General features: G+C 36.0%; 1 protein-coding gene across 7 annotated transcripts in view; it reads left to right on the top strand.

The window, feature by feature from the left end:
* Positions 1-16,143, top strand: part of LOC129939236 (titin homolog) — a 46,444-nt gene that overhangs the window by 14,312 nt on the left and 15,989 nt on the right. For all 7 annotated transcript variants that reach the window (XM_056047177.1, XM_056047176.1, XM_056047174.1 and 4 more), the window contains 3 exons: positions 15,134-15,381; positions 15,504-15,629; positions 15,717-15,836. In XM_056047177.1, coding sequence (XP_055903152.1) covers positions 15,134-15,381; positions 15,504-15,629; positions 15,717-15,836 — 494 coding nt within the window. The remainder of the gene's footprint in view (positions 1-15,133; positions 15,382-15,503; positions 15,630-15,716; positions 15,837-16,143) is intronic.

The raw sequence follows: 16,143 nt of genomic DNA, 5'->3' as shown, positions 1-16,143 counted from the left end.
TGGTCAGGATTTCGGTATACAAACAAATTTCATTTTATGTGGGAAAATTACACGACCTACACTCTAAAACAAAATTCTCAATGTCAGCATCAATGCCTGGCCACCAAAAATATTTTCGCGCTAGAATTTTCATACGCACCACTCCAACGTGAGGCTCATAAAAAAGATCTAAAATGGACCTCTGAACCACATCCGGTATAACCAAACGCTCACCATAAAACAAACAACCTCTTTCTTCCAGCAACAACAACCGCTTGAAAAAGTATTTCTTTAAACTTTCTCCCACACTACTTGGCCAACCTTACTGAATCATATTCAAAACTTTTCTGATTTTCCAATCCTTCCCTGATTCCTTAGCTATATCTGAAAGTTTTACATTAAGATACTCATTACATTTAATCGAACTTATACTATGTTCTTCTACTTCAGGAGGATAAGATAAAGAAAGTCGAGAGAGACCATCAGCATTTGACATATGTAAACCTTTTTTATACACAATCTTATAATCATACATACTCAAAATCACTGCCCAACGATTAAGCCTTGAGGCAGCCACTGCTGGCGTAGACTTGTTTGGCTTAAATGAAACGTGCTTGACGTTTTTGGTTCTCATGGCTTCACGAACAGCTTCCAGCTTCTACGGACTAGGACCATAACCTAAATAAGAAATCTCCTTTTGGAAAAATTGACATTTTTCATACTTGACCCTGACATGGTACTTATTCAGCCTTTCTTAAACCTCTAATAAGTTCTTTTTACATTCTTTTTCATCTGAACCTCCGATGATAATATCATCAATATAGCACTTGACCTTGCAAGAGCTGACTTTAGACCTAAAATGGTAAGGAATTCTTGAATTTGTATCTACTTCTACCTATTGGTAGGCTCCTTCTAAATCTAAGACGCAAAAACATGAGAAACCCCGTAAACTTGTATTTTACAATCGACACACAGCCAAATGTCACCATTTGGTTTCACCATTTGGAATCTCTAACCCCAAAAGACACTGTGTACGGTTTGAATTTTTGGTTTAAAATGCCTGATGCAATCTTTTATATCACCATGAAACATGTTTTTATAACATTCCACTAAATCTGAAACACTACCTGAACCCTTTAAATTATCGCATCTAATTTCACTAACTAACCTAGATCTCCAATCCGGTAACAACTTATCAAGCCACGTTCTTCCAAGAAGTGGTACAAATACTTTTGGGCCCTCAACTATGACTAATTCCAAACCAAGCGACTCACTACCCCGCGACAAACTAACCAAAGCCTCAATACAACCAACAATCTCTACCCTGTCTCCAGAAATAACATTTAAAGACCGATAACTTTTTAAGATTTCAACGTTTGGATATAAAGATTTAAATGTGCTAAAATGCATCACCAAGGTACAAGCCCCTGAATCCAGCACCATCTTTATACATTCACCATTACAAATTAAATTGAAAAATAAAGGATTATTTTCTGTGTGCAAATTATTAATATAACCTACATCATTGCATCTCGTTCTGCTCTTCGATCTACCTCTACTGTTATTCTTCAGAAAACAGTACTTTTGCACATGGCTCCATTTTTTGCAAAAATTACATTGCACATTAGCGAAATTAGACCATCTTGAACTCTATGAACATGCTTTCTTTCATGCCCTTGTTTCTTCAAGTTCTCCTGACACTTTGAATTTGAACCACTTGCCTCATGTGAATGTTTGGCTTTCATAGAATTCGAAGCCCCTTCACTCATGTCAACCATCTCGAACTCAATCATCTCCATATTTAATGCGGGTTCACACGCTTTCTCAAACGTTAAATCTCCAATGTCTATAAGTTTGGATTGGATCTTTTTGTTTTGTATACCCATTAGTAACCTGTCTTTGAGTGCTTCCTCTAAAAAACTCCCGTATTTACAGATATCTGCCAACTGCTTAATCACCACAATGAAATCGGACAGTTTTTCATCCGACTCCTGATTGCGGTTCAAAAATTTAAAACGCTCTGCCGCCGTATTTCTTTTGGGTTGGAAATGCGCTTTTAGCTTATTAACCAACTCAGAATATTTCAACTCATCTTTACTTTTCGGCGTAACCAATGTCTTGGAAATAGAGTATAAATCTCCACCTCCTACTCCGATCAAAAATGGAACCTTTTCGTCATCATGCATGATTTTGTTCAGCTTTGATAAATGGTTTAACCGCTTTATATAACTATTAAAGTCATCACCTGCATTGAAGTATTCAATGCGTCCAATAAAACTTGATATACAGTGCCGCTTTGCTTGCAGCACAGTTTGCTGCAAATGAGTAACATTTCTTCTCCTGTACTTGGAAGCATAAACGATTCTATGGACGAATCTTCTTTCGCACTCGTTCAGAAATCTGACATTCAGAAATCTGCTGGCACGGATAGTAGTATCATGGTTTATCTCACCGAACAGTTGACCAAATCTTTACATCGTTTTGGAGAAAGTAAAATGATTGCACTTGATATTTCAAGAGTTTTGCACTAATCTCGAATGAATTTCTTGTTGGATTGGTTGTTGGTTTCAAGTCTAAAACTCATAAAACTCATAAACTGGTGTTCCCCAGGGCTCCGTATTGTCTCTCTTCCTTATATTCATAAGCTATTTGTTGTAAGTCATTTCTAATCAATTAAACTGTTTCGCTGACGACAGTTTTTCATATTCGTTTCTAGTTTCAAATCATTGTCTTTCGATTGTGGAACTTCAACGGCAGCGCATGATAAGCTCATTAAATTCCGATCCTGACAGAACCGTGAAGAATTTAATGCTTCCAAAACTCAATGCTGTCTTTTGTCGTTAAAAGATAACCCAAAATCGATGACGGTTTCCATGAGTGGCACTTGCATCCAGGAAACTAACAAACTTTCAGTACTCTGTATATTTATCACAGATAACAATTAAATGGTGAAAAAGGATACATATTTTGAAAACTTAAGTAGAAAGCTAAAGCTATAAAAATTAACTCCAAAACTTCAATTTTTTAAATCTATGAAAGTATTAAATTCAAAGAATTGAGAATTTCCAGAAACTAGGTTAGACACTAAAATTATTTGAACTGTTCCTAAAACATAAAAATTTGCACTTAGCAAAATGATCATGCTATTTATTTTGAATTTATTCAGAAATAATTTGTGTTTTAACTTAGTTGTAAGAACCCCTTTTTTGGTTGTCTTTAGCACCTAAAAAACTTTTAAAAACCTAGTTTGATGACAAAATTTAAAGGTAATATTCAAATTTAGGACATCGAAATGTTTAAAAAAATACTATTTTATTTGTTCAACAGGAAGAAACGAACTTTATTGTTGATTGGTGTTATATATGATTCTACCATAACTTTCAAACCTAAGAGTCACACGAAAACCTATTGTAAAACAAGACTTACAAAAGCGGCTGGGATGCGACCCACACTGATACTTCCCATCCCGTCTGTCGATTTGTCTTGCTTAAAAATTTGTCTATATGTACTTGTATCAATTTTTACCAAATTTGCGTACTATTTTTTGTAGATTTCGGGCTGTTGGATTTTTATATAAAAATTACTGAATATCGAAATCAATATTTTCTGTGAAATAAAATAAGTTTGAAGCCAATATTTTAAATTTTTGAAAAGCTTTTTGAGTCGAAAGTAAATTTTTACCAAGTTTTAGTATTTTTTTTTTATTTTTTTTTTTTAAACTGTCGATTTATCTGAAAATTTGTCCTAATGTTAAAAACAATATTTCTTATAAAAATTAGTTTTTGAAAAGATATTTGAATCGATATTCAATTTTGAGTAATGTTTTTTTTAGATTTTTATTTTTTTATAAAAAAAAACTGTTAATTCGATTTTTCTCAAAATTTTATCAGATGTCAAAAACATTATTTTCGTTGCACAAAATTGTTTTGGAGATGAAATCATATTTAAGTCATAAAATTTTAGAGGTGACAGATTTTTTTTTCAGTTTTTTGATTTATAAAAAAAAACGTTAAATGGATTTTTTTTTCAAAAAAATAAACTTCTTTGCTTTCACGTTACAATATATTATTCAAGTCTTAAGCGTTTTTGGTTCTTACGATATTTAGGGTTAACCAAAATGTTCACCTTTTTTTCAAACTGCTATGGTAAAAAAAAACACCCACGCAATTTTCTTGAGAGCCCTTTCTGCCTTATTATTTTAAATCGATATCTCTTCTGGTTCTTGAGCTATGGACTACGAAAAAAACGTCGCAAACGGGCATACGGACGTACGAACGAAAAAAACTAGCCTTTCGGGTTTAAAAGAAGCAGAAGTTCCAACATTATTTTTGTCCGATACAATTAAAAATGTAAATTTTGGATTTTTTAAAATTACGTCTGAAAATTTTTCAATTCAAAATGTTTCGGTTACCAGAAGAGATTAATATGAAGATACGAAAATATTTTGCCTGTGATGTAGTTTTGAATAATTTTATTGAAAAATGTTTATATTGTGCTCTTGAGCAAATTCATATCGTCCTTGCACATCGACAAATTAATGACTATCAGGATCTTCTTCAGAGTCCTGCATATCTCCTGCACTATGCCATCATTAAGTTTCGAATATAGGAATGAATACTGAATTCCAATTCCAACGAATTCAAATTACTCTGTTATACTGATGTGGTTGTGGACGAACCTGTATCACAACTCACAAGGACTAAAACAATAATTTATTTTTCCATTCAAGATGTCTTCTGAAAAATTGTTTTCCTTTCCATTCTATATGGGTGGATAAATTATTTCGATGAAAAATAGTCTTCCCTGTTTTGGTTACCAAACAAAAATGGGTGTATTGCATCCTTTGTCCTGTTTTCGCTTCAGGGGAATATAATAAGTATGCGTATAAATTTCACGACGACTTAGATAGAAGTCCTTTGTCTTCTACACCACTTAAAATATAGTTTTTCCTTGTTTGACATTTTCGAGTGCAGATCCTTCTAATGACTTCTCCATTATAAAAATGTTAGCTTTTAGGTATATCGTAAAACAGCTTCAGAAAGTCGTCATCACCGCCGCCGCCGCCCGCGCTGAAGAGACAAGACAAGAAAATGCAATTAGAAAACAAAACACAAAAATGCCTGAACATCGCTGGGAATCGGAATGTTTTGAGTTGTACGTTTGTTTATGTCAAATCATACATTGCCCTGACTGCGACTTGATGTGGTGGTTTGAATCGCAAAGTAGCATATTTTCCGCGCAAAAACACAACCGACATAAAATAGGTTCATCGTCGTCGTTTTCGTTGTCGTCGTCCTCGTGCTTGTTGTCGTTAGCTTCAAATTAAAATGTTCATTCTGTCATGCTCCTCCTTTTTGATGCTGGTGATATATTTCCTAGAAACTGGGGTTGTCTAGAACCTAGAAGTGTCTATGGTCTGTCACAAATATCCCAACATTTTCAGAGTTGGTTATTTGTTTTGCGATTTATGCGTGTGCTGAAGAAATCAAAGGGAAGGTAGTTGACTTTTGCTCCCTTTTGATTTTTCCCAGTCCTATATAGGATATCGGCTATATATGTATAATTGTATATAGTCGTATAGCTTAAGCTTCCAGAGAATATTGATAGGCATGCGAGGTTTATTGTTCTATAATAAAACGAGGATAAAAGGCTTACGAGGATTGGCATAAGATTGAATCATCTCATTTACTGGAAATAGAGAAAGCGGTATGTTGTGTTCTTGAGAAAATAAGTATAAAATCTACTTTGGTAGCAGATTTTGTTTTAACGGCAACATCAATGTGATTAACTTAATGAACTTTCTATTTTTATGTAAATGTTGTTTTTTTTTATTCTAAGGATAGGGCGCAACATTTTAAACATTTAAATGATTTTAACATCTTCCTATCTCTTAACAATTTGTTAAAGTTAAAATCACGCAATGGCTACTTTAACTTTAAATTATTTGGTAAATCCATATGAATTCTGTAAAATTATTCTTATAAGAGCAGTGGATTGAATGAGTCAGTCAACAGTTGGGAATTCCAATTAATAGGTCGATTTAAATGTATTTGCTTTGTTTATTTTCACAAATTGTAACTTTTAGAAGTGTTTGGGTGGTCGTAATAAAGCTGATATAATGTACGTCTTTCGGTTCGTTTGAATTCACAGGTGTGTCCGCAGTTGTTGTTTGTTGATCTCCTGACAAGTCAACCATTGGAGGACAAGAGTCCGGATCAATGAAAACATCGTCATCACAAGTGTTGTCATGTTGTTGGTTTTGACTTGAAAAAGAAATATTATCAGAAAGTAAATTGTAAGAACTTGCCTGTCTTCGGTCCATAGATTCTTGTTGGTGAAGAGAGAAGTCGGTGTCGCTATCTCTGCTTGCATTATATCTTAACTGGTTTTGGTGGCGTCTGCAGATCCCTTGATCTGTTTTTATTTCGTACATCCTTCTCCGAGATTTTTTTTACTCTGCCTGGGACCCACTTTTTTCCTTTAAGATACTGTCGAAGATATACGGATTGACCCGTACGAAACTTCGGTTGATTTGGCTCAATAGATCTTTTCTGTTCAGGAATCATAGCAGAGAGTAAAGTTCGATGTGGACGACCGTGAAGTTTTTCTGCTGGAGATATTCCCATTTCGTCCTGTGTGGTTCGAAAAGTGGATAAGAATGTGGCGAGTGCATCATCGCCCGTCGTATCTCCAGTCATGATTTTTAGAAAAGCCGTTTTGAAAGTCCTTACCATCCTTTCGGCCAACCCGTTGGACTCGGGATTGAATGGAGCTGAGGTCATGTGCCGAATTGAATGATCTTGACAGAACTGCTGAAACTCTTTAGAGGTAAATTGTGTGCCATTGTCGGACACGATGACTTTTGGTAAACCCTCTAAAGCGAATATGGAACGTAAAGCGTGAATGGTTGCCTGGGAAGTTGTTGACGACATTCGAATGACAAATGGAAATTTCGAATTCGAATCTACCACAATTAACCACATAGACTTTTGAAAAGGGCCAGCAAAAACTATGTGAATGCGTACCCAAACGTTTTCTGATGTCGTCCAACTGGAATACTCCTTTGGTGATCGGTTTGCATTCGATTGACAAGCAATGCATTTTGCTACTGTTGACTCAATGATGTCATCAACCTTGGGCCACCAACAGTATCGGCGGGCCATTTGTTTCATCCGAGTTACCCCCCAATGACCTTGATGTAGAAGTGTTAGTACTTTAGGTTGCAGTGCAGAAGGTATAACCACCCTTGGACTTTGGCTCTGAAAGAGAAGAATGTTAGCAGAAACACTTAGACAAAGCCTTCGACGAAAATAGGTAGGTGTACCCCATTAGAAAAATTGCCCAGCGTTGTAGCCTTTGTATAGTCATATGCGGCAATTTTTTACTAGGGCTGAAAATAGTGACTAACGGCTGCTGATCCGTTATGGGCTCAAATTGACGACCATATAAATATTGTTGAAATTTAGTTACGCCGAATATTATCGATAGAGCCTCCTTTTCGATCAGGCTATAACCTTTTTGAGAGGCATCCAATGTTTTTGAGGCAAACGCGATTGGTTTCTCTGAACCATCCGGATAAATGTGTGAAATGACTGCCCCAATGCCATGCGAAGAAGCATCGGTAGCCAAAGTGATAGGTAGATCATCTTGAAAATGTGTTAATCGTGATACATTTGAAATTTTTTCTTTAAAAACGGTGAAAGAATTTTGTTGCTCCTTTCCCACTTAAAATCTTCGTCTTTAGCTCTTAGCTTGTTGAGCGGTGCAGCTATTTGGGCAAAATTATCTATGAATTTGTTGTAATAGTTTATCTTACCAATAAAAGCTTCCAGGTCCTTTAGATCTTTTGGCTCAGGCAAATTGATGATAGCTTTGATTGTTGCATCAATTATATGACCAAGGTATTCCACCTCAGTCTTCGCAAACTGACATTTTGCTAGTCGACATCGCAAACCATGATTTTCTAATCGTTCCAGAAAAATCTTAAGGTTGTTTAGATGCTCTTCATTTGTGACACGATAACATCGTCTAGGTACGAGACGCAGAAATCCAAATTGGCAGTTAGTTGGTCCATATATCGCTGAAAGATACCAGTTGAGCTGGAAGTACCAAAAGGTAACCTTTGATACTCAAACAATCCGAATTCGGTACTAATTACACAGACTTTCTTCGATTCTTCGTCCAGAGGTATCTGGAGATAGGCATCGGACAAATCGATTTTCGTGAAGTATCGTCCTCCTTACAATTTCTGAAAAAGGTCTTCTATGCGTGGCACTGGATGGCGATCTATTTCTAAGTGTGGGTTGATCGTGATCTTGAAATCTCCACATATGCGTAAGGTTCCATTTGGCTTTTTTACCACAACAATGGGTACGGCCCATTGGCTTGATTCGATGGGACGTAGAATGTCCAACTTTCGCAAACGTTCTAGCTCCTGCTGGACAGCTTTTTTTTGAGCAAAAGGTACCGGACGGTATTTAAAGTATTTAGGTTGGCAATTGGATTTCATTGTTAGATGTGCTTCATAAAACTTACTGCAACCTAATTCCGATTTGAACACAGATTCATGTTGTTTGCAGAGTGACATTGCATCCGTCAACAGCTGGTCTTTAGAATCAGATCCAATTTGCAAAACTGAATCGGAATTTGCACCTTGAATACGTTAACCAAATTCTTGAAACCAATCCATACCCATTATGTTTGCGGCTTGTTTGTTATTGCAAATTAAAAGTGGTAATGTTTTTGTTTTTGTATTCCACTGTACACTTACGTTAAGAACACCTTTAACCGGCAGAGAAATATTTCCATAAGCTTTAAGTGATCGTGACGAAGGCTTACAATGTGGGCTGCCAAGTCTGTAATATCCATCAAGACCAATGAGTGAGCAGGTGGCACCGGTGTCTAGCTGAAAAGTCAAAGGGCACTGATTAATATGAAGCGAGACGAATATTTTGTTTTTATTGACATCGGTCTCGAATTAAGCAGAGGAAACAATTTCAACTCCACCATCATGTCTTACGTTTTGGTCTTCTATTTCGTTGATAGAGTGTGCAGATTCTGTCTGCTTTTGTTGTTGGTTACTCTGATTTGATCGATTACCGTGACGTCGATTGGCACCCGTGCTTCGTGAACGTAGCTTGCGGTTTGTTGACTGATAAGAATGATAACGTGGTTTAGCTTTTGATGAGTGGGGAGCTTCTGACTGTTTTGCATATAAACAAACAATACGTATGTGACCACGTCGTTGACAAAAATCGCAAATTGAATCAATGTGCTTGCACTGATCTCTGGGATGTTGAGCGAAACAATTTGGGCACGATTTTCTAACGCTAAAATTATTATCATGAGACTTACTTGTTGATTTATTATAATAATTATTGGAGCCTTTAATGAGATTAACTTCTGCAGTCGTTGATAGATTGGAAGTACTGCTTCCTTTTAGAATATTTGTAGCTTGTTGTGTTGATTCATGAGCTGTGGTGAGTTCCTCTATTTCTTCCAATGATGGGTTCTTCTTCTGCGTAGCAGCAATACGAACAGCGTCGTGAGGTGTATAAAAGACGATCATGTCTCTTATCATGTTATCGGCATATGAAGTGTTGCAATTATCTTTGGTACAGACAAAAGCGCAATCTCTTGCAAGACCTCTTAAATCTGCAATCCATTCTGCATATGTTTGACCAGGGAGCATTTTTTGTTTCAAGAATTTACATCTCGAAGCAAGCACGTGCAGTTTGGATTCAAAATGTTTAGTTAGTTTCGCAGAAAGGTCTTTGAATGTGAGTCTACTTACATCTTCTGTTCCTACCAACTTCCTGAGCAAGTCGTTGGTTTGGGTCCCACATGTTGATAAAAAGTGTGCCTTTTTTAAGTTGTCATCTTCCAAAGAATTAGCCGTAAAGTTGTTGGAGTTGAAAAAGATAACTTTCCCAAGATTCTTTTTCGTGGTCATTTGCATGGAACTGGGGTATTGTGGGTTTACTACTGGATGGGCAATTATTCATCAAACGCTCTAATGAAGCTTGGTTGTTGCTTAAAATTTGTTCCATCCACTGTTTTTGAGTGTTAAGAATTTCTCTCAACGCTGCCTCCATTTTAAAATCCTCGTCGCCACTTGATATAATTTTAGTAGAGTTTTATATGCTTAAGAAATTCAGGAACTTTATTAAATTCAACGACTTAAAGTATAATAGGAAGATTGACAATTTTAGTTTTCTTATATAGTACAAAATACGCGGGAAAACGAATCTCCATTTCGAGCCAAGAATATATGACAAGTATTATACCAATGAAATGATATTTACATATTTTGACTTATTGTCATTACTTGAATTTGCATGTGCAATTATATAATGTTAATTACAGGGTGTAACAAAAGCAAATCACTAGTTTGCAAAGGTTTAAAATTTGGACTCCCTTTGTAAATTCCTAAATATTAAGCAAATAAGCCAAATCGAATAACGAGATGGGAAGGTATCAGTGTATTGGTAATTGGTGAACCAGAAATGAACTTCAACACTTAACCCCGTAAAATGAACGAAGTATTCAAAATTCGCGAACAGATTTTTTTTAAAAGCCGGTTTCAATAATTTGAAAGCTTTGTTGTGACGTTTAACGATTCATGATGAATTTTCAAACTCTGCTGGAAAGCAAACATTCTTAAAGGTCATTAAAACTTTTCATACTGCTAAAAAATGCCCTAAACAAGGACAAAAGAAAAATGTGGCTCAAGTAAGTGTCATTTAAAAACTAGCAACTATTACGTACTTGAATAAATCAAAAAAATATATTTGATTGAAGCAAAAATGGGTGGGGCAAGAAACCTTGCGTCGATGTTCGAGTGACGTAAACGAGTTGATGATGTTAAGGTCAAATCAAATCAAATGGGGTGGCGCAACAGTCCGTTGTGAACCAGGGCCTAGTGACTTACAACTCTCAACCATTCCTGTGTGCGAGTACTGTTGTCAGGAATGGAAGGGACCTACAATTTAAGGCCGAATCCGAACGGCTAGTTTTGAGAAAGCACTTTTTCATGACAAGAATTACTCTTGAAGGATTTGTCAATTCCTCGCAAGAGGCAGTACCCGCGAAAATTATTTTTTTTTAAATTAAGGTGGCACAGGCAGGGATTGAACCCAAGACCTCTTGCATGACAGTCCAACGCACTAACCATCATGCTACGGGTACTATGTTAAGGTCACCAATCATTTTTAAAGCTTTTTTTTTGAATAATGTCTAAGGGGCTTGAATAAGTTACAGGAGCACCACCACGGAGAGACAAATTTCTTGCAACGACTCAAAAAACCTAGACATCTTGCGGTATTTTTGGCTACATCGCTTATGTGATCGCTCCACAAAAGGTGGTTGATAGTGCACATTCCGAGGATGTCGAGAATTTCCGTTTCGTTGATGCAAGGGCCACTCATAGATAGTGGCAAAGGGGGTATATCTCGCTTTAACGATACAAGACAGCATTGTGTTTTCGAAGCACACGATTTTGTATTCCCCATTTTACAATGCTGTGTAGGTCGGAATTTAATTGGCTAATCATATTTTGCCGTTGCAGTTCCACGCTCGAAGACAAGGGTTGTGAGTATGGAAACGAAAAACCTAAGAGTGTTATCGTCAGTGAAACAAATTATTGGATTATAAGTATCAGACAGAAGATCATTTATAAAAATGAGAAAGAGGGTCGGAGATAAAACAGACCCCTGAGGCACGCCAGCATTTATTTTATGAGTTTTAGACTTGAATTCGTCCAAAACAACTTGTATTGAACGGTTCGAAAGCAAATTTCTAATCCAACGAAGAAGAGATTCGTCGATACCGAAAGCATGCATCTTGATAAAAGTGCAAGATGCCAGACTTTATCAAATGCCCTTGAAATATTAAGTCAAATAATTTTACTTGCTCCAAAACGATGTAAAGATTTGTTCCACTGTTCGATGAGATGAACCATGAGATCACCAGTGGACCTATTGTTTCGAAAGCCGTATTGCCGGTCATTAGGAAGCTTCCGTTCCTCAATATATTTCTTAAGCTGATAATTAATCCGCCTTTCTATGACCTCAGAAAGAAGGGACGTTAGTGGTATCGGTCGGTAATTTGTGAGAGAAGAAGATTCGTCCTTTTTGGGATTGGCTCAACAAATGCAGTTTTCCAAGTACTAGGAACGAGCCCATAAGAATAGGATAGATGGAAAAGCTTACTCAGTGGTTTTGCTAGCGTGGAAGAACACCTCTTCAGAATAATAGCGAGGATACTATCTGGGTCGTAGGGACCAAGAGCATAATATGAATCGAAAAATAAGACCTTTTCCAATAACGCAGCACAAACTCATTAACTTTTGATCAATTTATGATCTAGGGAGGTTTTATATGAGCCATAAAGCGTATACACTTAAGTTATATAGTTAAAAATTTCTTAGTAAATAAACGACATTAACCAAAAAAGTCGTTTGCTGTCAAAAAAAACTAAACCAACTAATGCTTTAGATTATTATTATTATAGGTTTTTTTGGTTTTTCGGGTTTATCTTAAAACCTATTTGTGGTATCAAAAAATACTCTTCTACAAAATTAAAGCTTATTAAATTTCCTGAATAAATATAATATTAATTTATTTGTACTTGTTTTAGTATGAAAAATAACTCTGTAGTCATTTAAGGAAAACATGTGTTTTCTTACACGAAATGAAAACTTATTAAATTTTCTAAAAAATATTGCATGCATTTTTTCGTGTCTGTAATTGTCCGCAAAAAAACTGTAGTATTCAATTTGTATGTCCCTTCTTACTGCTGAAACTCGTTGGCCCACTATATGGCTCATTGTCGGCATGCCTAGAGAATTAGCATTGTAGCAAGTTACTTTATCATCTGCAACGATGCACCTCGCTATTGGCATGATTTCATTTGTAATTAGAAATGGATGACTTTGGAACCAATTTGTCAGCTTTGCAATGCCTGTATTATCTCTAATTTTACATTCCTCCCCAAAATCTTCATGTTGCTTACTAGTAGAAAAAAAAACGCCAGTGAATCCTAGAACCCATTTGCTAATCACTATCAGTAATTCCACGCCCTCGTGTCAAGCCACCAATACTCTTTATTCCACGCATTGTTTGTTCAATCGTCTGGTGCGACCACACCCCTGGCCAAAATCGGTCAGTTCTTCTCATAGTAAAGTAACGCTCTTGCACAAAGTTTTTAAATTCATCTGGGGTTATCACCCCACACAGAAGACAGTTTTATCATGACCTGCAAATACAGGTGACATGATTTGGCGTACAAGCAGTGTCCGGCAGCATAGAAATATGGAATCATTTTCTTCAGACAGTTAATATGGGCATTTCAATCGCCAGACCGCTAGGCGTGAATACAATCTTCCACTCATCAGAAAATCTATTGAAACAATAAACGTCATTAACAGGTGAAATCCACCCAATCTGACTACGCATTTTGATAGACGGGACTCAGATGAAGCTGAATCAAAAGCTTTGGCTTCGTCTGCGTTACGGTGGGCCTGCTTCGAGGTTGCTTTGAATGACATTTCTATTATTTCATCCCTCCATAAATACGTTACATTACGTCCTTTTCCTTACGACTGTCAAAAGAAACGTGATTTCGAAGCTCCATTGTGATAGCATGCATTGAATATCTATGGCTGAACTCGTAAACGTCATATGAAGCCGAAGCTGAAGCGTGTTTGTGATTCAGCCATAAGATCTTGGTTAGAATACGACGTTTATAATGAACTTTTAAATTTTATAAATCATGTGTATCACTTACGGTCTATGAAATAATGAAATATGGTTATCTTTCTAGGGTTAAGCCATTTGGCGGGGTGTGGTTATTACTTAAGTTTTATAAACTTTAATTTATCCTTAACTTGTTTTGATTATCCAAATTTTACAAATCAACTGGCAAAGATTGTATTTTATTAAAACAGCTAGGATTTTTTCTCCACCCGATGAAAAAAGCTTAAGCTTTTCTGAGCCTGTCATGTTGAACAACACAAAGCATTTACCCCTATTTCCCCTTTAAAAGCCAAGGTACGTGTCAGCAAACATTTATAATAAAATCCCGTTCCATCGACATTAAAAATGTCACCAAGTTTAAATCCTCGGACAACATTTTCACCAGAAAAAAATGTGCTTACGAAACTATGACTGGTTTTAAATTTGGTTTGCCAACAATCACTTGCCTTCAAATCAGGAAATACGAAGCTTTCCGCAAATTCCAGCGCTTTCTGTTTTAACATTGGACCGCTTACAGAAAAACTATTGCTACGCACACTTTCGAATCATTTGAAAACAGTTTTTTCAACACTTTTATACTCACAAACTAATATTTGCACAATCTTCCTAAATTCTTAATTTTTCTCTTTTAGACCATATCGACGAAAAACTACTCTTGGCAACGCTAAAATCTTCAGCAATTCTCTTTTTTCAACTCTTTTCTCAATTCAATGTATTCAATTTTCTTTTGGTCATAATTTATCTGAAAGTTAGTTTTAAATTGTTAAAAATAAGACGGATTGAATAGGGGCCAAGAATTTAAAGAAAATTTCGACGAAACTTGAGGGGAATGCAAAAATACGACGAAAAAGTTCGAGTTTCAGAGAAGTTAGACTTAGAGGTATTCGAATGAAGTTCTTTCGGGGTTAAGGATTAATAAGAAGCCTGCATTAAAAATGAGAGAAGGATCAGTGATTTTATTTTTAGACATTGTTCCAAAAATAATGAATTCGAAAATTCAAAGTTTGGTCTATATATTCTTTGTTCTTCAAATTTTGTTGCTGTTCAAATGTCCATATTGAAAACATTGCTTGGGAATGATGCTCAAACTCCAGGTTCATTATCCTCATGTTTAACAAAGAAAACTCTTTATATTCCTTTCAATTTTGTGAATAATTCTTAAATAAAGCTGCACAAAATCTTAGAAATCTGTAGTTGAATGTCTAAACAATAAAATAAAAATGAAATTTCCTGCTTTGCATGGCAAACCTTCCACAAACGCTTTCACATCAAGTTCTCTCAACATCCAGGAATGAACTAAACATACCTTCTTTATAGACTTGAACCTATAATTCTTCTTAACATCAAGCAGATGTCATTTCCAATTTGATAGAAAATTTAATTCTATTGTTTCCTTTTAGGAGAATCGAGCCGGGAAATGCGTTTTGGTATCACCTCACCTCCTGGCAGCACAACACAAAAAGGACGTGGGGATGCAACAGCATCAACAGCCTCAGCCTCAGCTTCAGCATCGGCATCAGCATCAGCGGGACGTTCAATAATTCCTGCCGATGAAACAGAATCTTCATCAGATTTCAATCAATGGTTGCATGCAATGAAAATGGTTGCACGTTTGCCTGGAGGGATGCCACCAGAGTTTAGACGGAAGGTGTGTAGTGAAGCATACAAAACGGAGACTCCTTCTTAAATAGATATTCTATACATATCCTTCAACCGGCAGACAGAGAGGAAATTAAAATGTAATTCAATTTTGATTTTAATTCATTTCAGCTGTGGCTTGCTCTGGCTGACAAGTATTTGAAATCAAAAAATGTTGACTGGGAAAAAGAAGAAGTCAAATGTTTTAGCGAACAATGGCGAGAAGATGATGAGGAGTTGGGTATTCAAATAGTTAAGGTACATACATAAATAACAGTTTGTTTATTTTTAGAATATAATTTAATGAAACAATTACCTTTAAATAAATAATATATATTTTTCAAGGACCTCCATCGGACGGGTTCGAGTCTTTGTTCAGGGCCAACTGGTACAATTAATCAAGCTAAACTTAAACGAATACTCTTGGGGTATGCTCGATTTAATCCAGAAGTCGGTTATTGTCAAGTGAGTTAAAAATTATTCAAACCTTAAATATGTATTTATCTTTAAGCAGAAAAGGGGTATTCATGTTGCGACTCTTAGTGCAAATTTCTTAGCAAAATTTTAAGCTCTTAAAGATTGTTTGTTGAATAAACACAACTTGGTTGAGTACTAATTCATTTCGTCAAAAATTTTTAAGGACCTGCATTACCATGCATCGAAGTTGAGTTAGAACTTCTAGGATATTAAAACTAGGATCACACCTTTGAAGCCTGTATTGAATTGCGCAAAGCTAAAATAGAAGCAAATAAGGAGCTTCCAATTCCAAAAT

Source organism: Eupeodes corollae, chromosome 1, assembly GCF_945859685.1.
Source record: "Eupeodes corollae chromosome 1, idEupCoro1.1, whole genome shotgun sequence".
Lineage (NCBI taxonomy): Eukaryota > Metazoa > Arthropoda > Insecta > Diptera > Syrphidae > Eupeodes > Eupeodes corollae.
This window is presented reverse-complemented; position numbering and strand designations above follow the sequence as displayed.